Source organism: Carcharodon carcharias, chromosome 33 (genome assembly GCF_017639515.1).
Source record: "Carcharodon carcharias isolate sCarCar2 chromosome 33, sCarCar2.pri, whole genome shotgun sequence".
NCBI lineage: Eukaryota > Metazoa > Chordata > Chondrichthyes > Lamniformes > Lamnidae > Carcharodon > Carcharodon carcharias.
In genome coordinates, this window is record NC_054499.1 from 7,180,175 (window position 1) to 7,202,995 (window position 22,821).

The window sequence follows — 22,821 nt, forward strand, 5'->3', positions numbered from 1 at the left end:
ACCCCTACACCTAATTCTATTATGATTTAAGTACCTGCTATATGTTCCTTAGTAATGGATTCTAGCAATTTCCCAATGACAGATGTTAGGCTAACTAGCCTGTACTTTACTGCTTTCTTTATCCCTCCTTTCTTGAATAAAAGTATTGCATGTGATATTTTCCAACCTGCTGGGACCCTTCCAGATTATAACCAATGCATCTACTATCTCTGTATCCACTTCTTTTAAGACCCTAGGATGCAGGCCATCTGGTCCTGGGGACTTGTCCACCTTTAGGTCTAAGAGTTTTCCCATACCTTTTCCCTGGTGATGGTGACTGTTTTAAGTTCCTCCCTCCCTTTCACCTCTTAATTTTCAAGTATCTTGGGGAAGTTTTCTAAGCCCTTCTGCTGTGAATATAAACACAAAATACCTGTTCAACAGTGCCACAATTGCATTATTTTCCATTATGAATTTCCCAGACTCACTCTCCAGAGGGCCAACTCTCACTTTTATTCACTCATATGATATGGGCATCGCTGACTAGGCTAGCTTTTATTGCCCATCCCTGGTTGCCCTTGAGAAGGTGGTGGTGAGCTGCCTTCTTGAACTGCTGCTATCCTTTTAAAATACTTCCAGAAGCTCTTACTATCTGTCTTTATATTTCTAGCTACCTTTCTCTCATACTCTAATTTCTCCCTCTTTATTACTTTTGTAGTCATTTTTTCGTGGTTTTTAAAATCTGCCCAATTTTCTGACCTTTCACTAATCTTTTCAGAATTACACAGTGTTTCTTTCAGTTTGATACTATCCTTAACTTCCTTATTTAGCCACGTATGTTAGTTCCTTCTCAAAGAATCTTTCTTTCTCACTGGGCTAATTCTTTGCTGAGAGTTATTAAATATCTCTTTAAATGTCTGCCACTACGTCTTTACTGTCCTGCCTTTTAACCTAGTTTCCCAGTTCGTTTTAGCCAACTCTACCTTCATACCCTAATAATCACCTTTATTTAGGTTTAAAATATTAGGCTCAGACCCACACTTCTCACCTTCAAATTGAATGTGAGATTCTATCATGCTATGATTGCTATTGCCTAGTAGCTTCTTTACTATGAGGTTATTAATTAATCCTGTCTTATTGCATATTACCAGGTCTAGAAAAGCCTACTGCCTGGTTGGTACAAGAAAATATTATTCTAAGAAATTGTCATGAATACACTTTGAACTCATTTTCCAGGCTACCTTTGCCAAGCTTATTCACCCAATTTTTATCTGGATTAAAGTCACCCATGATTATTGCGGTACCTTTCTTACATGCCCCATCTATTTCTTCCTGTATGCTCTGTCCTACTATTAGGGGACCCATGATCTACTCCTGTGAGTGATCTCTTACCTTTCCTAATTTTTATCTCTATCCAAACTGATTCTACATCTTGCTTTTTCAAGCTAAGACCATCTCTCACTACTGTACTAATGTCCATATTAATTAACAGAACTACCCCACCAACTTTTCCTAGCTTTCTTTCCAAAATGTCAAATCTCCTTGAATATTCATGTCCCAGCCTTGGTCACTTTGCAACCATATTTTCATTATATTTCATCTCATTTCTATATGTCTTAGTTCTGATGAATGGTCTTACGGACTCAAAACGTCAACTGTATCCCTCTCCGCAGATGCTGTCAGACCTGCTGAGTTTTTCAGGTATTTTTGTTTTTGTTCTGGATTTCCAGCATCCACATTTATTTTATCTTTCATAATAGCTGTCTGATCATACATATTTATTTCTGTGCTAGCAACTCATCCATTTTATTCCAAATGTTGCGCACATTCTCATACAGAGCCTTTAACTCTGTATTTTACCATTTTTGCAATCTCTGTTCTTATCTGCTGGCACACTCTTAAGTTTGTATACTCTGTCCATTCCTGCCACACTATGGATAACATTACCTAAATTGCTACCCTTTTCTATTACCTTCTTGTTTTCCTTTAATTTACCATATCTCGCCTCACATGACCTCTTCCCGCCATTATTAGTTTAAAGCCGTCTCTACAGCCCAAAGAATGACATTAGCATATGACTCGCCAGAACACTAGTCCCAGCACGATTCAGCTGAAGACAATCCCAGTGGACAGGATGGCACTATTAAAGCCTGAGATGTTTATGTGGGCAGTTCCCGGTATAAATGTGGACATGGGAATTGATAATAGCCATATAAAAATAAGGACAGCATGTATATCTTTAAAATGGGAAATGAATTACACCTGTATGCCATGGTGTACTTATCCCCTGCCCTCTAACCCCAATTCACCTGAAGCGTACACATGGTCTGCACTCTCGTTTGCAGCACCACTGGAGATCAATTAGCATTATATTAAAAGCCATGTGTAAGCATGCGTTTCCTGTTTACAACTTCACTTCCTGTTGTCAATTTTTCAGTCACATTTTTATGTTAACATTTAACATTGTGAATGCCCATGTAATCCTGTACAATGGAAACTCTCCTTGTGGTCCCAGTGATACTAGGAGCAGACTATGTACTTTATTGGACCTAACATAACTGTATCCTCTGGCACAGCTAGAGAAATGTCACAGGATGTCTGACAACCAAGAGAACAGTTTTGGAACACATCATTGCACATGCAACTTTTTGTTCCTGAGTTTTTGAGAGAAAGGAAAGCCAATAATTGTGTGCTGGTTTTTTTTTGACCTTAATAACCTGTCCTGTTCTCAAAGAGTTACTAACAGTGGTCAATTTCTAGATCACTTACATTGGTATGGCAGTGGTATTTTAACTGGCCCATTATTTTATGCTAGCCAAACAATGGTTCAAACACATACCTCCTCAGTAAAGAAGGCAGAATTTAGTACTGGTCTCATATTTATGATGGAATTGTCGCACGATTCTCCTCCATCTGTTGGGTCTGCATTATAAATATATACAAGGATATTAAATCAGGAAAGAATAAAATATATATATATATATATATATATGACAAATTTCTCATCCTGTGTGTCCCAAAGTGCATCACAAAGATAAGTACATTCAAAGTGCAGCAACGTAGGAAACACGAGTCAACGTGTACATGTTATGATCCCACAAACAGCATGTGATAATTGACCAATTAATCTGTTAATTTTGATTCAGGGAGGAACATTTGCCAGGACATTAGGGAAAACAGACAGCTCTTAGAATAGTGCCAAGGGATCCTTTGTGCTACTTTGTGCTGGGACCTTATCGTAAAGTACCCCAAACAGGGTAATAACATGTAAGTAAAAATCATTGATCTGCAACAGTGAGATTTAAGATTGATGATGATTCATCTCTCTTGTTAAAATAGTTGATGAGGGAATGTCACCAAATGTGCTGCTGTATTTCACTTCCAGCATTGCGCAGGAGAACATCAGCCGCAAGGTCTCTGTCAAAGCATCTATTAGGTTAGCAACTGAATAGTTCATTGCTTTTTCAGCTTCTTGAATACTATTTGTATTTTGCTGTCGCCATCACATTCTGGAATGCTAATGGAACCATCCTGGTCCCTGAAACCTGTGGAAACAGGGTCAGTTGTCTTTTGTTTCATTCAAAATAGAAGAAACTAGAAGCGATTCTGGAATTAAATTATATGCCTAAGGGGGCCACATACACCACTGGGCATCGGTTTCACAGTCGGCTCTGGAGTGAGGTGCAGCTGGCAATGCAAGTTATACTACCAGTTGCGCACTGTCCTCCACCCAGTAAAAAAAGGAGCTGGCAAGTAGAAACAGAGAGAGTGGACAGACACGCTACTCTCTCCTTCTGTTTTAAATATTTCAATTAAAGGTTCTATAAATGTTGCAAAAGCAAAATACTGCAAATGCTGAAAATCTGAAATAAAAACAGAAAATCTGGAATATTCAGTAGATCAAGCAGCATCTGTGGAGTGAAACAGAGTTAAATGGCCAGATTTTCACAGAGTTGGAGGTATTCGTAGCCATTTAAAAATGATGGCGGCACCCGATTGCAGGATTCCTGCCTCCATTCCTGGTGCCCCAAATTTTCACTGGCATGGGATAATGTTGCCAGTAGAAAGCCCACATCTTGCATTCCTGACATGACCCACTTCATTGTGAATCCTGCAATTTTCTTAGAGTTGGGCCAGCTTATGGTTGATTAGTCATCATGCTTGGTTTAGAGCCCAGACTAAAAGAAGAATTAACTCTGTTTTTACAACTGGAGAGAAGTATTGACATTGTTTAATTGACAGCTAGGTGAGGTTGTAATAAGTTTTTTTCTGTGTCCTCATTTGTCAATGTCTCAGTATATTTTCGCTAAAAGTTAGGATGCGTGAAGTGCTTCCAGCCCCTGTTATTAATACTTGAATGGTTTTTGATTGACACTTTTCTAGAGTTATAGGAACACCAGTTTTTAAAAAATCAAAACAAATTATGAATGGCTGTTTTTAAGCAGCTTCATGCATGCCATTGTTCTAGAGAGTTCCTTGATTCTGTTCATTCTGTATACTGGGTGAATAGGCATGAAAAGATCATGAGTAGTCATGGAGGATATGAGTAGCCATTGAGGGTGTGTTGGAGGCATGAATTAGCATTGAGTTGGCATATGGCCTTGAAGCAGCTGTCGGGTGGTTGACATATGAGTTGGCATAGAGGGTGCATGTGAAGTGTGTTGTGGGGGAGTGGTGATGGGGTGTGAGGGGTGAGGAAAAGAGGGCCTAAAGCATAATCAAATAGCTGGGACTTTGTCCCAGATTGCCCAGGCAGGCCTTTAGTCGGCCACCCCTGTGGCTGCCTCCTATCTGCTTCCTGGAGCGGCGGGCCTGACTTCATCCTGCAGCACCCCCCTCCTTCCCATATTGAATACCCCACCATTGGAGACTTGTTGTCCAAATTATACCCAGGTGGGTCTGCTGAGTTGAGAAATTGCCCAACCCGAGCTACCCACCTCAGTAGCGAAAATCCAGCCCAAAATTTCAGATTGATGATTCTTTGTCAGAAATGAAGAAAGGTAGAAATGTCATAGGTTCTGAGAAAGTGCAAGAATGAAGGGGAGGAGGAACAAAAGGGAAGGCCTCTGATAGGTTGGAGGGCAGGAGAACTGAAGTGACAAAAGGTTTCATGGAACAAAAGCTAAAGGGAATGGTAATGAGTGTAATAAGGAAACAGCGCATCTTTCCAGGTGAGCTGTGAATGGCTGACTAGCAGCCGTCCAAATGCAAGTGAAGGAATTAAGAAAGAAATGAGAAATCTGATCCAGATCATACCTCTGCCTTCATTTTGTTTCTTGTCCTCTGCTAATTCGATTTTATCTCATTTCTATTCTGACAGATTGAGAAATTGGCACCCTGGCTGTTAAATCCAGAATTGAGGATTAAAATAGATCTAAATTGGCTTTCTAATTTAATTTTTTCAATTTAATTGCTTTACCAACAGATCGAAAGGAGTACCCTGCTGACTTCAATCCTGCCCAGATGACACCTGAGAGAGGAATATCCCAATCCGACTTCAATTTCAAAGTAATTTAACACGCTGCCTGCACCCAAACCTGCTTCACCTTAAGTGGGAAAGTTCTTCCCACAGAGTCTAAATCAAGATGTGTAAGTTAGAAATTATTCATTCAATGGAAAGTCATTTACAGAAAGTATAATAAAGGGAGGGAAGGAAAGGTGGGATTAGGAGGGAGTGATAAAAGTGGCAGGTAGGAAAAGTAAAAACAAATGTTTATTTTAGCATCTTATTTTTTTAAAAACATCCAACAATCATTAAAATCTGAAGAAATGAGAGTCCATACCTATTCACGTTAGTTTTCAGTGTCAGCGAGTGTGTTTGGCAATAAAGAAGACTTAGCATGCCATTAAAAAATTACTTACAGTTGAAGGGACAAGACCTAACTTTTTTGGTATTTTCAGTGGGGATCTATCATGTAAGTATCCCAAATTCACCTGTGTTTGAATGCTCAGTCAGTCTGCAAGATACTGTTATAGCAAAGCTTGTGCAGGAGCTGGGCAACCCAATTAACAACATCCTAATTTCTACATTGAACTGTATATATGCAGATATTGGATTTGCTGTCCAAATTACTCCTTAATACTGGTCTGTGCTGATGATAGCTCCGTTATTCTGATGAAAATCCAGAATACCTAATCCTTCACGAAAGTTTGGCCTCAGTGCTCGAGCAATTGGCTTATAATCTGCTTCTGTGTTGTTGACCCATTAACTTGAATGATAATCTCCAAGCTGCTGTTTATTGTCAGTGAGTATTTCTTTTTCAAACCCGTTCCCTCAACATGGCTAATGTTTCAATATCAACCAGTTCAAATTTGATAAAAGCAAAATACTGCAGATACTGGAAATCTGAAACAAAAACAAAAATCGCTGGAAAAACTCAGCAGGTCTGACAGCATCTGTGGAGAGGAAGACAGAGTTAATGTTTCAAGTCCGTATGACTCTTCATCAGATTCAAATTTAACTCGCTCTTGGTCATTCTATTGCAAATACTTGCTTGTGTAAAATCCCAATAAAGTTAAAAGATATAATAAATACCAGCATTACATTTAAAGTCTGTGGTCTCTGTGTTAGCCACAATGATTGCCTCAGGATTGTCCCATTCAAAATCGCCATCTTTCCACTTCTCTGATATAATTTTGTTTTTTTCATCCTCCCTGTTAAAAGACACAAGTATCAGAGAATTGCACTTTGAAGAAAAGGGAAATTAAACTCCTTTGCAGAGGATTTGTTGACCAGATGGGTTGTCACCCTGTTCTTCTGCTCCTCACATCTTCTTAGCAATTTGGTTCGAGAGGCCACAACAATGGCTGGTGTGGGAAATGGAATATGCAGCATACTTCATTCCCACTGGGAAGTATCTTAGCAGCAATGACATGGGAAACATCATGGCCTCTGTGTACCCTGCAAAGTCATCCACCATCCAGATTGCTCATAGATCACCATCCCTTCACTGTCACTGGACCAATATCCTATAATTCCCCAATCAACATCAAGGAAAGGTCCAGTGGTGGAGAGCTTTGGGAACCCTTGGTCACCGATTTTCCCCAAGCATGTCAAGGCTCAAATTACTTATATATTGTATCCCAAAATATTATTTTCTGAAAGAAATGATCTCATTGGCATTTGAATGAATAAATAGTAACTGTTTCCACCATCTCCCTTGGGAGCCTGTTCCAGAGATTGCAAACTGGCTCACTGAAATTTCTGCTGATTAATTTTCAAATTTCCCTCATTTCTAACACAGGCCATACCCCCTGATTCTACTGTTCTGACTAAGATGAAACAGCTTTTCATGGTCTAAATTATCTAGCATCTTTAGAATCTGAAAAATAGCAATTAGATTGCCTCTCAATCTTTTCTTTGTCCAGTCTACGTAATTGCTCCTCATAATCCAATTGATCCATCATTCTGGAATATCTCTTCTGTATCCTTTTAATGACTGCAATATCCGTTCTGTACTGTGGCGACCAGAATGGTACATGGTGTCCTAAAGGAGTGGTGACAATGTTGTAATGGGTAGACACACCCAGCACTCGGGCGTGTGTAACCTGAGCTTCTCCTGGTCTGGCTGGCTCAGATTTCAGCAGGACCAGAGGCAGTTTCCAGGGACTCAGGGTGGATTCTTCTGCACTTAATTCCCACCGTAACGGTGGCACAGTTTTAAATCAGGAACCTGTTTCGCTAACTGGTGGACTTTGGCAAGGCTGTTTCCCTGAGCCATGGCATTAGCAACTGGCTTCTGGGTTCCCTGACCGATCAGGGAGGGCTGGCAGGATGACACATCCACTCTGTCGAAGGATTTCTAGTTAAAAGGTTACAAGGTTCACCAGCACTTGGATATTTTTGAGGCTGCGGAACCACAGGAATAGAGAGGAAACCTGGGAAGGCCGCTCCCAGGTTTCTCACTCTTAGCTGGAAGCCCTGCTGTGGGATCTGAGGGGCTGCAGAGAGAAGTGAGCTCTGCCAAGGACGAGAGGAAGAGGCCAGTCTCTACAAACAAGCAGGCATGGGTGGAAGTGGCTGTGGAAGTCAACCGCGGAAGTGTTTTTTTTATTCATTCAGGGATGTGGGCTTCGCTAGCTAGACCAGCATTTATTACCCATCCCCAGTTGCCTTTGAGAAGGTGGTGAGCTGCCTTATTGAACCACTGAAGTCCATGTGGTGTAGGTACACCCACAGTGCCGTCAGGAAGGGATTTCCAGGATTTTGACCAAGCGACAGTGAAGGAACGGCGATATATTTCCAAGTCAGGATGGTGAGTGACTTGGAGGAGAACTTCCAGGTGGTGGTATTCCCATCTCCCTACTGCCCTTGTCTTTCTAGGTGGGGTTTGGAAGGTGCTGTCGAAGGAGCCTTGGTGAATTCGTGCAATGCATCTTGTGGATGGTACACACTGCTGCTACTGTGTGTCAGTGGTGGAGGGAGTGAATGTTTGTGGATGCAGTGCCAATCAAGCGGGCTGCTTAGTCCTGGATGTTGCCAAGTGCTATGGGAGCTGTAATCACCATGGCAAGTGGGGAGTATTCCATCACACTCCTGACTTGTGCCTTATGGATGATGGACAGGCTATGAGGATTTAGGGGATGGGTTATTCATCACATGATTCCTAGTATCTTACCTGCCTTTGTAGCCACAGTATTTATATGGCTAGTCCAGTTCAGTTTCTAGTCAATGGTAGCCCGCAGGATGTTGATAATGGGGCTATTCAGTGATGGTGATGCCATTAAACATCAAGAGCCGATGGTTGGGTTCTCTCTTGTTGGGGATGGTCAATGCCACACACTTGTGTGGCATGAATCTTACTTGCCACTTATCAGCCCAGGCCTGGATATTGTCCAGGATATTCCAGCATTTGGACATGGACTGCTTCAGTATCTGAGGAGTTGCAAATAGTGCTGAACATCGTGCAATCATCAGTGAACATCCCCACTTCTGACCTTATTCATTGATGGAGCAGCTGAAGATGGTTGGGCCAAGGACACTACCCTGAGGAACTCCTGCAGTGATGTCCTGGGCTGAGATGACTGACCTCTAACAACCACAACCATCTTCCTTTGTGCTCGGTATGATTCCAACCAGCAGAGAGTTTTCCCCCTGATTCCCGTTGATTCCAGTTTTGCTGGGGATCCTTGATGCCACACTCGTTCAAATGCTACCTTGATGTCAAGGGCAGTCACTCTCCCCTCACCTCACCTCGGGAGTTCAGCTCTTTTGTCCATGTTTGAACCAAGGCTGTAATGTGGTCAGGAGCTGAGTGGCCCTGGTGGAACCCAAACTGGGCTTCAGTGAGCAGCTTATTGCTAAGCAAGTGCCACTTGACAGCACTATTTATGACACTTCCATTCCTTTACTGATGATCGAGAGTAGACTGATGGGGCAGTAATTGGCTGGGTTGGATTTACCCTGCTTTTTGTGTACAGGACAATCCTGGACAATTTTCCGCATAGCTGGGTAGATGCCGGTGTTGTGTTGGAACAGCTTGGCTAGGGGCGCGGCAAGTTCTGGAGTGCATGTCTTCAGTACTATTGCCAGAATATTGTCAAGGCCCATAGCCTTTGCAATATCCAATGCCTTCAGCTGTTTCTGATATCATGTGGAGTGAATCGAATTGGCTGAAAACGGCATCTGTGATGCAGGGGACCCCCGGAGGAGGCCGAGATGGATCGTCCACTCGGCACTTTTGGCTAAAGCTTGTAGAAAATGCTTCAGCCTTATCTTTTGCACTGATGTGCTGGGCTCCTCCATCATTGAAGATGGGGATGCATATGAAGCCTCCTCCTCCAGTGAGTTGTTTAACTGTCCACCAACACTTACGACTTGATGTGGCAGGATTGCAGAGCTTAGATCTGATCTATTGGTTGTGGGATCACTTATCTCTGTCTATCACTTGCTGCTTATACTGTTAGACACGCAAGTAGTCCTGTGTTATAGCTTCACCATGTTAACACCTCAATTTTAAATATGCCTGGTGCTGCTCCTGGTATGCCCTCCTACACTCTTCATTGAACCAGGGCTGATCCCGTGGCTTGATGGTAATGGTAGAGTGGTGGAAATGTAGGGCCAGGTTACAGATTGTGGTTATATACAATTCTGCTGCTGCCGATGGCCCACAGTGCCTCATGGATGCCCAATCTTGAGTTGCTAGAACTGTTCAAAATCTATCCCATTTAGCACAGTGGTAGTGCCACACAACACGATGGAGGGTATCCTCAATGTGAAAGCACGATTTCATCTCCACAATGACTATGCGGTGGTCACTTCTACCGATACTGTCATGGACAGATGCATCCGTGGCAGGCAGGTGGGTGAGGCTGAGGTCAAGTATGTTTTTCCCTTTTGTTGGTTCCCTTACCGCCTGCCGCAGACCTAGTCTTGCAGCTATGTCCTTCAGGACTCAGCCAGCTCGATCAGTAGTGGTGCTACTGAGCCACTCTTGGTGATGGACATTGAAGTCCCCCACCCTGAGTACATTCTGTACCCTTGCCACCCTCAGTGCTTCCTCCACATGGTGTTCAACATGGAGGAGCATGGATTTATCAGCTGAGGGAGGGCTGTACGTGGTAATTAGCAGGGGGTTTCCTTGCCCAAGTTTGACCTGATGCCATAAGATTTCATGGGGTCTGCAGTCGATGTTGTGGACTCAAAGGGCAACTCGCCCCCGACTGTATACCACTGTGCCACCACCTCAGCTGGGCTGTCCTGCTGGTGGGACAGGACATACCCAGGGATGGTGATGGTGGTGTCTGGGACTTTATCTGTAAGGTATGATTCCGTGAGGATGACTATATCAGGCTGTTGCTTGACTAATCTGTGAAACAGCTCTCCCAACTTTGGCACTATACCCGCAGATGTTAGTAAGGAGGACTTTGCAGGGTCGGCAGGGCTGAGATCGCCTTTGTCATTTCTGGTGCCTAGGTCGATGCCGGGTGGTCCGTCCGGTTTCATTTCTTTTAGTGACTTTGTAGCGGTTTGATACAACTGAGTGGCTTGCTAAGCCATTTCAGAGACCAGTTGTGGGTCTGGTATCGCGTGTAGGCCAGACCAGGTAAGAACAACAGATCTCCTTCCCTAAAGGGCATTAGTAAACCAGATGAGTTTTTAACAACAATTGACAATGATTTCATGGTCATCATCAGACTTTGAATTCCAAATTTTTATTGAATTCAAATTCCACCATCTACACTGGGTATCTGGATTACTAGTCCAGCTACAATACCAGCAATGATACCACTATGCCATTGCCTTTCACCCTGGCCTTGGAACCCACCTTGGGGAAAGCCAGGAGGGAGGGATAATGATCAGATCCAACCACAACGTCAATTTCAGGGGATTTAATTTCCTGCGTGCATGCAAACCCTCTTGCACTTGGCTGAAAGCATTTCTTTCTTGATGTCTTTGTTAATTCTCTTCATTCAATTTAAGTTTGTTTTTCAAGATCTATTCAATGTAAATTTACAAGAAATGCAAAGACCCAGAGCTAACAGTTTAGTGATTTAGATGGTTATATTTTACCGTACCTTTTTCTGAGGTCTTCTTTTGTGGCCTTACGAAACCATACTATGTATACTATTAGGGTCAAAAGGCCCAGAAGAAGCAGAGTCAATGTCACTGATAGACCAGCGATCAGCCCATTCTTATGAAAGGCGATGTCACATAAATCACCGTAGTACCAGTAATCATCACTCACGTCACAGCTGGAAGAAGTTGAAGAGAAAAATTCATCAGTAAGAGCAGCTTGCCCATACCCTTCTTCATGGTACATCAGGGTACTGAGGAGATTCATACCATATAACACACAAAGGGGTCAACTTTATAACCCTCCAGCCAGAGTATTTTCAGATGGAGATGGGGGTACATAAAATAGGATGGGTAGCTGGCTGATGCCTTACCTGCGGACCCCTGAGACTGTCCCCTATAAAACCATGGATTGGTAAGGCATCTGTCAACCTGACCACCTTTAGACCCATTGTGGCCTTTAAGTGGCCAATTAATGGCCAGTTAAGGGACAGTTTCCACCCACATTGCAATAATACATGCAACAAGGGAAGGAGCAATGAAGGAGGCCAGCCTGCTACTTCATCAGAGCTGAAAAGGTGGGAAGCAAAGGAGGTACCTGCTTTGGGGTTTGCCACATAGCCATTGGGGCATTCCCACCCAAGATGTTAACCCCCGCCCCTCCTCCCACAGCCATTTATGACTTAAGCCCAGCTTCCAGAACCTGATTCCCAACTCCCCTCCCAGCCCACCCCTACCTAGGGTCCTTCATCCATTCCTGAAAATGAAACCTGGACTTAACTCTGAGTCCAGCCACCATGGATCCTCTCCTCAGGTCTATTTGTAGTCCCATTAGCAGCCACTAGAGAGTTCTCGTGCTGCTTGGACCATTCAGCTGTTGGCCAGGCAGATTGGCCGGCAGCTCTCGAGGTTGGGGCTTCCTTTCCCTGAGGGGCGGAAGTCCCACAATTACTTCATTAATGGCGCCCCCAGTGTATTCTCACTGCAGGCACCCTTTTTTTAAAGTGGATTAGCTCGCAACAGACTCTCTGCCAGGGGTGCAGAAACTCAGTCCACAATATATTATTGCGTGTTTAACCTGGAATATCTCTTTAAGGTTCCATGGTCAAATAGCTCTTTTTACCTGGATCAGTTAGACGCTAAATATCCAGGTAAAGGTTTGCTAAAGGCTAATTGTTCTAACCTTGGCTACCTCCTATTTCTCATCTATATGTTGCCCTTCCAAATTCACATTGTCAGTTGCCACTTGTAAGTTGATGACACCCAGCTCCACCTCACCACCAGCTCCCTTGAACAGTGTCACATTTGGTCTCAAGAGGAGCTTTGGACCACATATTCACGCCATAAACAAGGCCACCTATTTGCACATTCATAACATTGCCCGACTCCACCCCTGTCTCCAGCTTATCTGCTGGAGCCCTCATCCCTTAATTACTCCAGTCTTGACCAATCTAATGCACTCCTGGCCTGTCTCCCATCCTCTACTCTCCATAAACCTGAGGTCATCCAGAACTCTGCTGCCCACATTCTAATTTGCACCAATTACTCTCCACCCATCGCCCCTGTGCTTGCTGATCTTGATTAGCTCCCAGTTACCTCTTTATATGTCAAGCCTTTGTCCTTTTGTTTATGACATCTTTGGCAATCTCTTCTTTGCCTCCACCTATCACTGGCCCTCTATCCAGCTCTACCTGTCCCACGCCCCTCAACCAGCTTATATTTCACCTCATTTCTATATTTCCTCAGTTCTGATGAAGAGTCATTCGGACTCGAAACGTTAACTGTGTTCCTATCGGCAGATGCTGTCAGACCTGATGAGTTTTTCCAGCTATATTTGTTCTTGTTTCAGATTTCCAGCATCCGCAGTATTTTGCTTTTATCTCTTTATATGGCTCGGTATCATATTTTGTTTTAATAATCCCCCTGTGAATTACCTTGGGACATACTATTACATTAAAGTCACAAAATAAATATAAATTGTTGTTGTTGTATTGGTTCAGTCAGAAACTAATTGTTCAATTAGAGGCTAACTGTTCAGTTAATAGTCAGTTAGAGGCCAATATGATGATATACAGAAAGAAACGCTTAGGGTCGGGTTGGGTAGCCTGAGTCTGGAAATTTCCCAACTTGACAGATCTGCCTCAGAAAAAAGTACACTGAATTGCAAGATTTTCATTCTGGTGGCGTCAGGTGCAGGATGGATTTGGGCCCATCAACCTCGGAAGCTGATGGTAGGATGATATGGGGGGGTGCGGGCATTGATGCAGGCTGGCTAGAGGGACTGCCTCAGTTCTCTGGGTCTTCATCCAACTTGTTTAAGAAGATTTTATGCCCTCAAGCCTTCACCTCTCACATCTTCTCACCCCCCGACCCACCATGCCCCCTGATTCCTCCCATGCCAACTCAATGCCAACCCATGACCTCCCACCCATCCCCTGATGGCCCCTCATACCCTATGCCAAATCAATGCCAACTCACTCAGTATCCAGCATGGACAAACTTCAGGAGCCAAGTTGAGATAAAATAAACTTCTAAACATATAATACAGCTCTCATTATATCGACTCGATAGTGAAAAAGTTCCATTCATGAAAGCATCAAAGTTTTGAACTTCAGTCAAGTGGTTAATCATTTATAAAAACAAACAAACTTCTTTCTGTTCATATCCTTCAGCCTTTAATAATCTGTTTGAACTCAACTCCCTGATGAGATAATTTCAGATTTTGAAACTCAGCCAAGCATTCATAATGAATAGCCCTTAGGGAAATGTCAGCAAATAATTGTAAAACTGTACAGACAAATGCTTTTCCAGCCAGCCTGTCAATCAAAACAGAGGGGTTTTCTTTAACTATCACTGATAGCTAATGTCAGTATTTCACAGTTTAAAGGGTGGAGCAGTTAAAACACTTCAGATCATGACAGTTGATCAGATCTTATCCATCCTTCAAGAGCATTTACATCTACTCCATCAATTTATGACTCCCAAGCTGTAGGTTAAAGCCCTTTCAGCTGCCAAAATGGGATCTGTTTGAACTCGGCAATAAGTTCAGATGGGCTCCTGAGTTTGGGTTACCTGCCTGCTTGAATCACCCTCCCGGCTGCTTTCCACTACCAGCAAAACTGTGTTCTGTTGGAATTCCGCATCTGGGCCCCACCCACCATTTTTAATTGTCAGTGGATTCTAGAATACCTTTCACTCACTGAGGGCATCCAAAAGTGATTTACAGACAAAGAAAAGCTTTTCAAGGGCAGTTGTTGTTGTGATTTCGAAAACACAGAAGCCAATTTGTGTACCGGAAGATCCCACAAATAGCAATTTGATGATGAGCAGAAAATCTGTTTTATGGTGCTGGTTGTGGAATAAATATTAACCCAGGACACCGGGAGAACATTCACCTCTTCCTGTTGGATATAGTGCAATAGAGACTTTTAAATCCACCTGAGAGGGCAGTTGGGGCCTCGGTTTAACATTGCATTCGATAGATGGAACTTCGAGCAATGCAGCAATCTTTCAGTACTGCACCGAAGTGCACTACAATGTGGCTATAAAGGTATATAAGGCATGGTGAATGAGATTTAATTAATTGTTCAGTCTTACTAGCATCTGGGTCCATCATTTTCCATTCCACACTTTCCATTCTCACATTTCACAGAATCATTTCTTGCTTCATGACAGATTGAAGCACAGATGGCCTTGTTTTTGATAAAAATCAGTTGATAATATTGCTTTAAATTCTCAGGAACCCGTGAACCACAGGGATCTGTTGATGGTAAAAAAGTATAAGTTATTATCGATCTCTAATACAGTAAAAATCTTAGCCCTGCACTCACTCCCTGTCAGCTGTTTCTGATATCAATTCCTACATCTACATCTATATGAAGCGTGGCAAAAGAATGGTAACAGGAAGTACAGTTTTGTAGATAGCAAGTGTGTGCAGACAAAAGGAGCAGAATTTTCAGCCTCTGATGGAGGTGAACACAGAGGTGGGCAGACAGCAAGCCAGTTTTCTGGCAGCATCCCATCCTGGGCCATTTTCCTAGAGGTGGAGTGGGGGACTGCAATGTAGCCATATAATGGGAATTAGAAACCAGTTGAAGGATATAGTCAGAAGTCAAGTGGAATTTTCCGTTTGTCCTCCAGGACCCCCAAGGCATCAGGGCCTAGGCCAATGGCCTGGAGGTGCCCCCCCCCCAAATCTCCCCACCGCCCCCCCCCCCACCCTCCCCCCACCCCGGTAGCAGACAGAGGGGGCCTGTGCTCCAGGTGGGTACTGAGCCTCCCCTGGGTTTCCCCTCCACAATGGGGGCCTGGATGCTTCGTCTGTTTTTCAATTAAAAGTGAAAAAAATTGAAGAGAGGGTGCCTCCATCTTGGGATATCCTCTCTCTCACTCTCTCTGTCTTAACTGAAAAGCAGGCTTCTGCTTCCTCTAAGCTGGAGAGCCACGTATTGGAAAATCACTGCCAGGTGACTGTACTCCACATCGTGCAGGGTTGTGACCTCCAACTGACCCTGACCTCAGGGTCCTGAAGCACGTGGGGAAAATTCCACCCAAGATTTTAAATATTTAATGGACGCCTCACATCCTGTATATACCTGTCACGTTTAGAACCATGGGAATCTACATCGCAGAAGGAGGCTATTTGGCCTCGAAAAGAGGTATTCAATTCGTCCCATTGCCCAGCTCTTTTCTCATAACTGCAAAATTTTCCTTTTCTGGTAGTTATACAATTCATATTTATAAAGTTATTATTGAATCTGCTTCAGGCATTGCATTTCAGATCATAACAAATCAAAGCGCACAAAATAAATTCTCTTCTCTCTCCTCAGGTCTTTTTGTCATTACTCTTAAATCTGCATTTACTCCTTATTGATTCTTCCCTAGTGGAAGGAGTACCTCTAAATTCTCAAAAATATTTTGAAAATATGTGCCCATATAGATTTATATTCTGAGCATGTTATCCTATAATAGGAATACAACATTAATACTGAAACAATAATGTACAAAGAATGCACCTCTTACCAGGTATCCCTGATTCTTGAACCTTTACATAGGAACTGTCAAATTGGAATCCAGTGCAGCTACCTGCAGTTTAAAATACAAGATCACGTGTATCACTTCTTATCACAAAATATTAAAGGATGATCCACACTCTAACTGTGTTGGACTGAGAGTTTTCTTTTCTGATTTTGGTGCTTCTCAAGGTAAAGGATATTAGTGCTGGGGAATGGAACACAGGAGAGCTCCCTCTACACTGACATTCCCAGAGCAGACATGGGTTGGAGAAGTGTACAGCTCCCTTTTATATTGTCCCATTACCAGTTCAGGTACTGCACAGGATACCAAATAAAGCTCCTTTCTGCACCAGCACTTCCCAAACTGTGGGTCACAACCCCTTTTGGGGTTGCAGAAACAGAGAGGGGGGTTACGAGAAATAAAGTCACATTAATCTCTCTCCCCTTTGCATTGATCCAGCAGTGGGAAGTGACCAATCACAAGGTGAACTCCTAGCACTGGGCACTTTCATTGGCTGCGGTGGCTCTAATCAGCTGTGCTGTGATGAAAGTATGCGCCTTCAAAAATATGTCAAATGGTTTCCTGGAGCAGCCTCTCAGAGTGGCAGTGATCGAGGCAGATGCTGATTTAATGACCAGCAGCAGCCTGGTCACTGAGGGCACAGGATTTTCATCACAGATTTTCATAGTTATACTATTTTTACTATAATTCCCGAACTTTAATAATGTATATTTAATGTTACTATGCCGCTATATTGCTGTTTTGGTTCTGTTGGTGCTTGAAGTTAATTTTCAAGCGTTAAAATGGGGTCATATTGGAAAGTATTTTGGGAAACACTGTTACACATTCTGCTATTAAACACAATTAAGGCAGGAATTACAGCCATTTTTTCTCGTGAGACTATGATTTGCCTCTTGGTGGTTAGCTCCGTGTTAAAGAATACCTAGTGTGGCTCAGGAGTCCCACGCTGGCATTGCAGCCCCCACTACATTTGCTGCAGATGAAGTCAGTGATGCAGGGCTCGTTGGCTCTGCTTTCTCTGGGCAGATTCAGCACAGGTTAGATACAGCAAAGCTCCCTCTACACTGTCCCATGAAACACTCCCATAGCATGTACAGCACAGTTTAGATAGAAAGGATCCTTTTACGCTGAGTTTAAAACCATCACTTCAGATACTTGAGCTTCATGTTTGACTCCTACCTCCTATTGAATTGTCGCAAGTTGTATTTTTCAGTTTGTTTTCAATTTTTTTCGCCGTCTCATTGAGGTAGCCTGGAGAAAGTTCTGCTGAATTGGTTATCTTGATGACTACATCATGATCAACAATGATGCTGCCATTTCTATGGAGCAAAAAGGAAGACACTTTAAACCCGCTGAAATTTCAGCTGCCTGGCTTACAAACAATGAAGGACATGGCTGGGTAACTGTTGAAAAGCATTGCATTTGTTCTCTAAGGAGTGGAATGTTGGCAAGGGTGAAGGTCTGGTTCTCCTTCAATGGTATAATGAGACCCTCGATGTCAAGGGAGCTGCAGTCTGAGGTTAATATCTCTCTCATCGGCTGTCCCTTCGTGCTGTACGTGAGTGTCATCCTGATTTGGAGCTGAGTTCCAGGACCTGAATTCTGGTAAGGACAGGAGATTTCCAGATCTCAGTCAAAATGGTGCCAGAGCCTGATTCTAGAAGTCCCACCCATGAACCCGGCACCTACCATTTTTGTTAGGGGTAGGAATGGGGCTGGGATGTATTTTGAACATCGGCGATTATTGGAGGTAGCTGCACATGTAAAAGTGCAGCTACCTTTAAACAGAAGCAATTTTCATTGGATTTCCAAAATGGACCCATGAACTTTAAACATTTGAGGAAAAGGTCTGAACCTAGGGTAGTTCTTTGGAGAGGTCAGGTATACTTTGGGATTGTTAAGAGTTGACATGAATGTGTGTCAAAAGTGGATAAACTCCATGGAACTGTCAAGCTGTCAAGTCATCTAAATCCCTAATCTTTGGAACTTTTTGAAAGAAACCATTTAGCCTGCAGTTAAAAAATATCAGTGCCTGATATTTCACTGTTTGTTAACAGGATCAGTGCTGTTTGACTACTTTCACAACTGATCATTATTACACTTTAATTGACAGCTCCAAGTGGTTATGAAGAGATTAGCTGTCTTTGATGTTGGTGCTATGAATACAAATGGTTGTTTTTATCAGGATTATGAACTTGAAGGAAATGTTTGTTTATATATTAGGTTAAGTACTTGAAGGAATTGAAATGTTATCAGTGAGAGTTTTTTAAAAATCTTGTGAAGTTCTACAACTTCATTTGAATTTTATTTTATTTCACCTCACCATGGCTCCTGAGCTCTTCCCATGGCGGATATTGGATGAGTTGGCATGGAGGGTGTAAGGGGCAAAGGGTGGTGGGTGAGGGGTCATGGGTTGTCACTTAGTTGGCATATGGGCTATAAAGGACCATGGGGTGGGTAGAAGGTCGTGGTTGTATGGAAGGTATCTATACGGGGGCAGGCAGTGGCAATAATGGTATTGTCGCTGGACTAATAATCCAGAAACCCAGGGTAATGCTCTGGGGACTGGGGTTCGAATCCCACCACAGCAGATGGTGGAATTTTAATTCAATAAAAATCTGGAATTAATGATGACTATGAAACCATTGTCAATTGTCATAAAAACCCATCTGACTCACTGATGTCCTTTAGGGAAGGAAATCTGCTGTCCTTACCTGGTCTGGCCAGCATGTGACTCCAGACTGACAGCAACATGGTTGACTCTTAAATGCCCTCTGAATGCAATGCAATGGGTGCCCACAACCCATGAGTGGATTAATAAAAATGGAACCATGGGGGTGGGTAGAGGGGCATAGTTTGGCATAGAGCGTATGATGACCCTGCAGGTGAAGCTCATGAGTGGGCATGGGAGTGTGTAGGGATGAGGGATGGAGGGCTGTTTCATTGTTTTTATTGTAAATGGGAAAAAGTCCCAGAGCACCAAGGTCAGCCTTTTAACCAACCCACCTCAGCACCTGGAACCCCTGTTCACACTGTTTCTGGATGTGGCTGACTCTAGTTTGCACCCATTTCACTGATTGAACAATCTAAGGATTTGGGCCAATTTCTCCCGAGTCAGGTTTGTGGTGTCAGGAATTTTCCTGGATCTGCGGTCCTGGTTTGGAAATGAAAATTCAGGTTCAGGTGGGACTTGAGTACAGGACACCATTCAGAGGCAAGAGTTCAAACCCATGGATCAAACTGACAAAGTCCATCTACACAACAATCAGTCAGCTCCAGAGTATTTCCTTGTTAAGTATATACTGATGTTCCTGGAACTCTTGATCAGGAAAGTGTTTGTTTTGTAAATGTATTTGTTCTCAGGATATGATCGATGCCACATTCATTGCCCATCCTTGGGCTCTCTGATGATGTGTTTTACAACTGACTGACTTTTGCTAGGTTGTTTTAGAAGACATTGGGTGAACCTCTTGGTGTGGGACCAGAGTTGTATGTAGGTAAAAACTTGAGTGAAATGCTGAAAGAAGATGCAACCTTTAGGCTTAGAACAAACTTGGCTCAATGAGTAGCACTCTCTGTCTTTTGAGTCAGAAGGCCATGGGTTTGAACCTCACTGCAAAGACCTGAGCATAGAATCTTGACTGGAAATTCCAGTGAGGGAGCACGGCACTGTCAGAACTATCCTTAAGGTGGGGTTTTAAACCATTTGCCTGTTGAAGTGGAAGTATCGCAAGCAAAACAGAGAAGAGCTCCACCACGTACTATCTAATAGTTATCCCTGAACCAAAGGCTTTGTGTTGCTGGTGGGACCTTGCTGTGTGCTCATTGGTTGCTGGGTTTGCCTAAGTTATAACAGTTAGGCCACTTCAAAAGTGAGATAACGTGCTTTAAGACACTCTAAGGGGGTGAATGGTTATGCCAGCTCTTTCCTTTCCTGAGATCATTTATGAAAATGTTCAGTTCATGATAAGGAGTCTTTTGAAGCAGCCCAGTGAGCTACAAACTGAAACCATGTTACCTTATGTTTATTATCCTCACGCATTTGTATCCCTTTATGCCATTATAAATGATGTTCATCTTGAAAAGAGAGAAAAAAAAGACAGGATTGTAAACGTTCCTCTATCTATATGTACATTTATTTTCATTAAAAGATGATGATCAAGACAATGTCGTGGCATTTAACAACTGGTCAGAGGAATGAGCGGTTCCCCCAAAAACCCGAATAAAATCTGTATCTCTGTGGAAATTCAGGGCAATAGTCTCACTGCGACAATCTCACCTCCTCTTCATTGTGTCATGCTCAGTACTAGCATGAGGAAATTGGATATGATAAACTGTAAATCTTACTTGTCAAAGTGGCCACAAAACCTGTTAAGATGGCTGCAACTTAACTTATAACTATGGGCATTTAGAGTGTGGAGAGTTCTGTGGCCAATATTTAGTTAATTATGGACCTGAATAAGGGTACTGCGCAGCCACCCGCGAAGTTTAAACATCTCAGTATGGTTTGAGGAATATAGGATGTCTAGACTGTAGATCTTCGAGTGCCATATTGAACAAAGAAGAATATTTGAGGTCAAGTTGGGGCAGAGATAAGAGTGAATGACCATTGTCAACTGCCATTGTACTGTGGTGATCTTGACCCCAGAAGCGTTAATTCTGCAGTCAGGTAATTGAAACTAACTTTCAGAGACTGCAATATAATACAACCTGAACAAAGTAAATCCAGCAGATAAACATCTGAAAGTCCAGAAATATCTGAAACAGCAGAACCATAACAGAAAGTCTTCTAATGCAGCCGAAGTACTGTACTTGATCCAGTTTCCAAGTCCACCTGAGAACCAATCTCCTGGTTATTCATCAACAAAAGGCTTCACAGCTCATGAGAACCCTTTGTTTCTAAAAAGACCTTTCCTCCAATTAAAGTAGCAACTTAACTAAGAATGCATCAGGTCTGCATTGACATAGAGACTGAGTTATAAATTACATTTTTATAATTATGGCATTAAATGCATCTGTACCTAATCTTTGCATATGTGATTGTGTGAGTGAAATAAATGATTGAGATGTTGTGTTTTAAGCATCCAGGGCAAGTGTGTGACAATAAATAACTATCTTTATTTTTTATATCAAAAAAGCCTGGATTGGAATTTATCTTAAATTAGGGAAAATCACTGTGAGTGTAAGGAATTTCATACACCTGACTTACCAATATCCTGATTATGGACTGGAATGAACCACACGAATTGTGTCCATTGTAACAATGGTGTGGTGGAGTGTCTGGGGGAACCACAGTGGGATGATCTCATATGTGCCCATTTTCACCCAGCTACACTGATGACATAGGCCCTTTGGTCACAAGATTTATGCCAAAGAACTGGAGGCAAAGGTAAGCCCAATGTTCAAGGAAAGGGGCAAGTCATAGTAGGTTACCTCAGCTGCAAGTAATTTTTGAGTCCATATTACATCTGACTATTTGAGAGGAATGAGTTAGTTGAGAATAACACCTTGGATTTGACCTGATTTACTTGACTTTTATTAATTAATTTTCTTTTCAAGAAACAACAGTGTACGCATAACAGGAATGGGTTGGATGTTATATCTATAGATTTTCAGAAGACCACATGGGAGCTTTCAGTGCAAATTGAGGTCAATGATGTTAAAGGAAATGGAGCTGTATTAGTAGAGAGTTTGGCTTGAGGTAGGTGGAAAGTAACTATGTTTTTGAATGGGAGTTTATTTCTTTTCATAAAAAAAATATTTGTAGCTAGGCACAAAGGAATAATATTAGAGTATGATAATAGCAAATTAGTATCAAACTGCAAACATGCATGAAGTCCTTAGATAGGTTAGTGGGTAGATGGATAATTGTCAACACCATTCAATGAGAGTAACGTGAAGTAATGGATCTTGTTGACAGAGAAAGGTCAATGGAAGTATATGCTAAATTATAAGACTTTTAATGGACTGGGAGAATTTAGACAGGAAAGGATTTTAAAAAGTCAAATGAAGTTGTATACATAGGGACAATGCATGTAAAAGCAAGGAAGTAATGTTGAACAAGATCACAGTTGGAATATTATATGCAGTCCTGGGGCCCAACCTGTTGTTTAAAGTCACGTGAAAATTTTTTGAACTCCTCTGTTGTGTTGTCATTCAGGTTGTCAGAAAAGTTTTGATTCTTTATCCTAACAGCAGCATTGACAGTTGCTTCAACAGTTTCTGTAAAACATCACATTACAGTTTCATTAATCATTCATCAGGCAAAATCTGACCTCAGAGGGGTGAAT

The 22,821-nt window shown here is 42.4% G+C and overlaps 1 protein-coding gene across 1 annotated transcript in view; it reads right to left on the minus strand.

The window, feature by feature from the left end:
- LOC121272217 overlaps positions 1 to 22,821 on the minus strand; it is a 103,002-nt gene that overhangs the window by 74,500 nt on the left and 5,681 nt on the right. The window contains exons 5-11 of the mRNA XM_041178743.1: positions 22,635 to 22,753; positions 20,550 to 20,608; positions 17,711 to 17,850; positions 16,517 to 16,579; positions 15,092 to 15,254; positions 11,497 to 11,673; positions 6,515 to 6,633 (exon numbers count right to left, since the gene is read on the minus strand). Coding sequence (XP_041034677.1) covers positions 6,515 to 6,633; positions 11,497 to 11,673; positions 15,092 to 15,254; positions 16,517 to 16,579; positions 17,711 to 17,850; positions 20,550 to 20,608; positions 22,635 to 22,753 — 840 coding nt within the window. The remainder of the gene's footprint in view (positions 1 to 6,514; positions 6,634 to 11,496; positions 11,674 to 15,091; positions 15,255 to 16,516; positions 16,580 to 17,710; positions 17,851 to 20,549; positions 20,609 to 22,634; positions 22,754 to 22,821) is intronic.